The 6,000-nt window shown below is 41.0% G+C and overlaps 2 protein-coding genes across 2 annotated transcripts in view; both read right to left on the reverse strand.

Moving 5' to 3' along the window:
• LOC137174435 (glucosidase 2 subunit beta-like) overlaps window positions 1-2,128 on the reverse strand; it is a 139,165-nt gene extending 137,037 nt beyond the window's left edge. The window contains exons 1-2 of the mRNA XM_067579696.1: window positions 1,920-2,128; window positions 1,411-1,527 (exon numbers count right to left, since the gene is read on the reverse strand). Of these exons, the coding sequence (XP_067435797.1) occupies window positions 1,411-1,527; window positions 1,920-2,001 (199 nt within the window). The 5' untranslated portion in view covers window positions 2,002-2,128. The remainder of the gene's footprint in view (window positions 1-1,410; window positions 1,528-1,919) is intronic.
• Window positions 2,129-3,239: 1,111 nt separating this feature from the next.
• On the reverse strand, window positions 3,240-5,088 carry LOC137174273 (doublesex- and mab-3-related transcription factor A1-like). The gene is made up of 2 exons (XM_067579456.1): window positions 4,481-5,088; window positions 3,240-4,216 (listed from the first exon to the last, which is right to left on the reverse strand). Exons 1-2 carry the CDS (start codon window positions 4,953-4,955, stop codon window positions 3,426-3,428), a joined length of 1,266 nt encoding a protein of 421 aa, XP_067435557.1. The 5' UTR covers window positions 4,956-5,088; the 3' UTR covers window positions 3,240-3,425.
• Window positions 5,089-6,000: the final 912 nt, after the last annotated feature.

Genomic DNA, 6,000 nt, shown 5'->3' on the forward strand with positions numbered 1-6,000 from the left:
TATCTATCTGTTTGAAGGCTTTACAAAGCACAGAAGTATTTGCAGAAAAAAATGAGCGTGTAGAAGACTACAACACAGATAGTGAACAATTAAAATTTTGGACAGGGAGTCAATAAGACCACACCACTGCCACGTTTTTAAGAAACCCAATATGTTAAGTTTTGATCATTTTTTTGATTCATTTTTTTTGTTTAAATTTGCAAATTTATCTATAAATGCCTTAATATCCAGGCTCCTAAGGGATCCTAAGGGATCAGGTGCTGGTGCTCCTCAGTTTACTTATGTTTCATTGGTGTTAAACTGTGTATTGTGCTGTTTTGTATGTATTTTATTGCTACTATGAATGCTGTGATACGTGGCATTGGTTCATGCTAAATACTTGCTCCTATACAAATAAACATTAAATAAATAAATAAACTATTAGCAGTGCCAGTAAAGCATCAAGCCCTTTAGTGGACCACTGCACTGAAAAATAGTTTTGCCTTTAATTTCAAACATTCTTTGTCAAGTCTTGCAAATCGTCCTTGCTCATCCTCACCAGCATCTCAGATTTGCTCGGATTCCTTGATAAACAACAGATCACATGGTGACAGCACTACATCATCACTGATTATTTGAGAACAGCAGATCTGGGGCGCAGAGTTGATTTTGCCAGCATTAAGTTCAATCAAAACATTTCAAATTTTGGTGCAGGAACGAGCATCATCACCTGTCAACACATATATGACTGTTTTGTATTGTTTTGATAAGCATAATCTGGGTATTTCTATTAAAAACTTGATGCTTAATGATTCTTAATCCTTAGACAATTCTTATGGTTGAGTCAGATTTTTATTTTGAACCTGATTCTTTACTTCAAAAGATGTGTGGTTCTTCTGCAAAAATATGAAAATTAACCAAACTTCAAAAACCTCACACACACAATATATGCTCAAAAACACTGCAGTAACACTATGGCTATCCAAACAGAAAATGATAGCCAAGTTTCATTAGTCTGGACCAAAAAACTCAGGCTTTTTATAGTTTTTTAGAGAGTCAGTCTGATCTGCAAAGCATCACCTGTTTTAAAATATGCCATTGTCAGATTACTGAACAGACAGTTCAGCTCATAATTCATTTTGAAAGAAGATAAATCTACAAAATCAGCTGGGGAACTCTTTGTAATCGTATTTTATAAATGAACTGTAGCACAGAAAGCAAACAGATCAAATGTGTAAACACACAGAGTGATACTGTGTCAAGCCAAGTAAGTTAATGATTAATGTCCAGCAAACAGAAATTCTGGGTGTAGTAATTATTACCAGTGCACATTACATATGCTGAATTGATATTCCTGAAAAGCAAAGAAGTGACACAGTTAACTAACATTGATAAACAGACACCCACCCGCCCACAGACTAGTTTCTTTACCTGGTTCATCAGAGCCATCCTCACAGTCACAGTAGTCATCGTTCACCTGCTCAAAGGGGATGATTTTAGACCCATCGATGCACAGGAAGGATTTCCTCTCCCTGTAGAACCGCTTGTCTGTTACAGGATTTTAAAAAAAAAAACATTGCACATTGAGGTTTGTTGACCCTGTGCTGCAGCTAGTGGTAACATGTAAACAAAAGAGGGAGTGAACTCAGTTCTTATCTACTTAAAACATTTACTTTGGATAAAAGCTCAGTGCTGTCTGTGATAAAATGCTACTGGAAGTGGAAACATATGAAATTAGTAGGTCTGATATTACTGCTGCTACCTTAAGAGAGCTTTAAATGCTGTGTACAGTTGTGACAAAGTGTCTGCAGTGACAACACCTTCATGAGTCCTTATGACATGTTGTCTGTGTTGAAACTGCAGAGCTGTAAAAGTTAAGAGTATTATTTACAAATAGGCTATCTAGCCTTAAGCTAGCTGGTAGGGGACAGTGCACTTACAGGACGAAGATATTCCCCTTATTTTCCGCGAGTCTACGTAACCACACCAAAAGACAGCGGCGATAATAATGTGGAAACGCATGTCCGAAGGCAGTAGTGTAAAGTTTGTTCTCACATGCCGCACAAAAACCCGCTCAAAAGCGTTTCAAACTCATGATATTCTCCCAGCATCTAGGTTTACACAATGTCCCGGCTTCCTGAAACATGCGGTCCCGTGACGCCTCTGAGGCTTTCTATTGGTTATCATAGGAACTCAACTGACCAATCAGGAGTGAGAATGGCTTCTGAGGCGGAGAAAGAAAAACACTTGTTCACATTTTTATTTTGACTTTATTTACATTTTTCAAAATGGAAAGACAACTAGTTTACAAGCTTTTTCGGCTTGTTCAAATTCTTTGCATTTCAGTATTTGCATCTTTCCAGTTTCTTCTAGTTTATGGTTGTGTGGCTACGTGGAACGGATATTAGGCTAATAATAATCAAATAATAATAATAATGATGCATTTACTGCACTTTTCATTCGCAGTGAATCTAAAACAACACCGTTAAAACATGTAACATAACATAAAGAAGTATGTTATATTGCCACAAAAGCTTGAATATGCTGCTTTCACCAGCACAGCAGATAGCAAGAACATTTTCTCAAATAAAACCAAGATGTCTTCAGAAAAGTACTAGGCTCGCATCGGCAGGCGACAGGGCAGTTATTTCCATGGTAACCAAATGTGCAGTGTTTGAATGCTGAACTCACCTGTGACAGGTCACATTTACGTGACTCATTCATTACACTGTAGGATACATTATAACGTTCTAGAGTTCTAGAGTTCTATTCATTCACAACACCGAAACATTTAAAGTTTGTGACGTCCCAACTATACTCACGATGGCTCCGTTCTATCAACCAATGAAAGTGTTGTAAACATAATCAATGTTATTATACTACTGTGAAGTGTCAAAATGTTCCTTTCAAAACGTTTCTATTATTTCTCTTCATTGAAACATTTCAACACTATGGCGTTTTTGCATGTCACAGATTTTATATTTCATGTATCATTAATGTTTTATAAATTCTAGAAAGGTATCAGTGTCTATCCTTATTATGACATGGAGAAGTTCTCACTAAATATGTGTTTGAAGGAGAAATCCTTGATGTCTGAAAATCCTTGATGATTTGTTTCTTATTTCCCTAAGTGACTAAGGATAGATAGATAGATAGATAGATAGATAGATAGATAGATAGATAGATAGATATTCTTACAAAATCATGAACACAGATAAAACCAGACATCTTGCGACAGCTTTATTAATGATAAACAATCTTTACAAAATGTACACTATAAAAAACAAACATATTTGAAAGAGAAGTTGTCAAAATACAGTGATTTTAATCGGCACCTTAACTGGCACCATTCAGGCACTTAAAAAGCGAAGGCAAATCTGAAATTAGATTAACTGAAGAAATAAACCAATGAATGTGTCAATCGTTCAATTGGCACCTTTTAAATGTCATTTTTCATTGTTAAATCGCGCGTAAAGACCTGTATGGCACAGTGAGTCTTTGCTCTGAAGGTAAGAAAGGTCTCGGATCATGCCCGGGAAAGAATAGGAGTCCAAGGGCGGACGCAGTGGAAACACTGGCATCAGTCCGGATGTCATGTATGGTGACATAAAACTTGCCATTCCGCCGTTTCCAGAGGAATAGGCCAGTCGTAAGGGGCTGACACTGAGACGAGGGTTTAGCCCGTACAAGCTGTCTCCCCCGGCGGCTGTCGGTGGCATGTGGAGCGGGGAGAAGGCAGACTTGTTCCCCAGAGCACCCAGCGCTCCAGGCAATCCCACCGGAGGCCTGAGCGCGTTTGTGTGATTCGACAGTGACAAGCTATCAGAGTCAATTTTGTTCTCTTTGGAGCTCAACACCAGCTCAATTGATTTGACAATGTCACCTTTGCACGTTCTCACCATAGACTCCAGGGTGTCCCGTTTTTGATGGGGGAAGATCTTGGCCATGATATCGGTGGGGTCCCGATCCAGGCTCGGGTAGTCCTTGGGTTTCTCCGACTCGCTCCCTGACTCCGGATCCGAGGAGGAAAGAGACCTCTGTGGACTCTCTGTGTGGTCTGAGCGCTGATCAAACACCGGGGATGGACTTGCTCTGTCTTCATTGAATAAAGTGGTGTTGTCCTTGCTTGGAGACAGATCCTTCTGGTCGGATGGAGAGGGCAGTCTTGCGGTGTGGGGCGCAAAGAGGGGTCGACCCATGAATCCGTTATAAAAGTTGTACTTGTTCAGTTTATCATCTGAAATATAGATAAAAGAAAAACAGGTGGTTCATATGTGTATGGTTATGTTAGCATCCAAACTGTGCGTAAAATGCTTGAAACAATCCAATGTCTACGTTTAAGAAAGCATATATTTTGTTGTAACTTTAATAGCTTAATGTGAATATCAATTAATAATTCAACAATAATGATAATAAGCCACGTGATGATGGATGATAGGTGCTTTTTTTGTGGACAAAACTGTTAAAAATCTCCGAATTGACATTTTTTATTTCAGCTTACCTTCTTTTGGGGTGTCTGTTCTGAAAACATCAAAACTGGGAGCTGTGGCGTTACTGGTGGCTGCCGGTACCCCGGGGCCTACGGGTGACCCCTGAGGAATCCCTGCTTCCCCTCCGATAGCCGAGCCCGGGTACAAGAGCCGGAGCTCACGGGCCTCGCTCTCCTCCTGCGCCTGCTGCCTCCTCAGCGCCACCTGCGCGGCCATCACCCGCTGCCTCTCCGCAATCAGAGTGCACTTTGCGCACACGCAGTCTCTCCAGCGGCAGAAGCGCTTGTGGCCTTTCAGCGCAGACACCACACCGTGATTCCTGCATCTGGCGCACTTGGGAGTGCGCGGGTATCCCCTCTCCAGCGCGGGGTTACAAGCCCGGAGGAAGAGAGGCGGAGGGCGCATGAGGGACGGGGGCACCTGCAAACCACCGAGCGGGTTGGCAGTGTGCCCGGCCAGGCCAAGCGGTCTGATCCTGCTGTCCATTGCCTGAGGAGAGTATAAAGTATTCTGACTGTCGAGTGCAGCTGTTCAAATTAAGTCATTCAGGTTGTTGGCCTTGTCTGAGTGACTGACGGTTTTCTACTGCCTCTGGCACCCTGAGCCAGCGCGCCTTAAGTGTCTCCTCTCCAGGTGGTTTGGCATGAAATACAACACCCTCGCCACACCCCTTTCCGCTCCAGCCTCTTATTGTAAAACCCTATCATGTTTATTTGCATCCCGGATGAATAGTGGTCTAATCTGATGCAACTGAGCCTATAGTAGTTTTAAACCATGAGGCCTGCCAAGACCAGAAACTTCTTATTTAATTGCATTTTTAATAAATGTGCTCTGCAGGAAATCACATTCAATCTAAAAATAAAGCTTTGGTTGCTTTAGGATTTATTATATTTAATATGCACCATCAGTCATAGTAGTAGATTTTTTGAATGAGGTGACAAGACAGCAGTCTTTTTTCAAAAACGGAAAGAAAGACATGTTGCCTCAGGTCAGCTAGATACAACGACCCCCTCGGTCATCCTACTGAGCAATTAATATTCACTATTAGGATGTTTTCAACACAACAATGGCCCTAATAGTCACAAAGGCAACAGGTAATTATCTACCTGGTTATTCTGTTGAACAAATTACCTTGACAAAAGACCCATCTGTCAACAAACACCCAGCTAGATTGGTGGATAAGTAATCACACCTTGTCACATGTTTCATTCATTTCACTCCATTCAGACTGGATCCAGTTACACGCAACAGATTGCCTTACTGTTATTACACAGAAAACACCTTAATGTGACAAACACACACACAGGCAGTCACCAAGGGAAACACACAACTTAACCCAATGTTAGCTTGCTGTGTGACAGCCACACACTGTCTCAATAATGTTCTCAACAAATTTTGCAATATGCACAGCCTGTAGTATTGTTTATATAACCTATGTACAGTAGTACAGTATATGTGTATCCCTGTGCGAGCTGTCATGCACAAACAGACACTGGAAATGTTGACAAAAATGTTAATAATGATAGTATCC

This window comes from Thunnus thynnus, chromosome 22, assembly GCF_963924715.1.
Source record: "Thunnus thynnus chromosome 22, fThuThy2.1, whole genome shotgun sequence".
NCBI classification, from domain to species: Eukaryota; Metazoa; Chordata; class Actinopteri; order Scombriformes; family Scombridae; genus Thunnus; species Thunnus thynnus.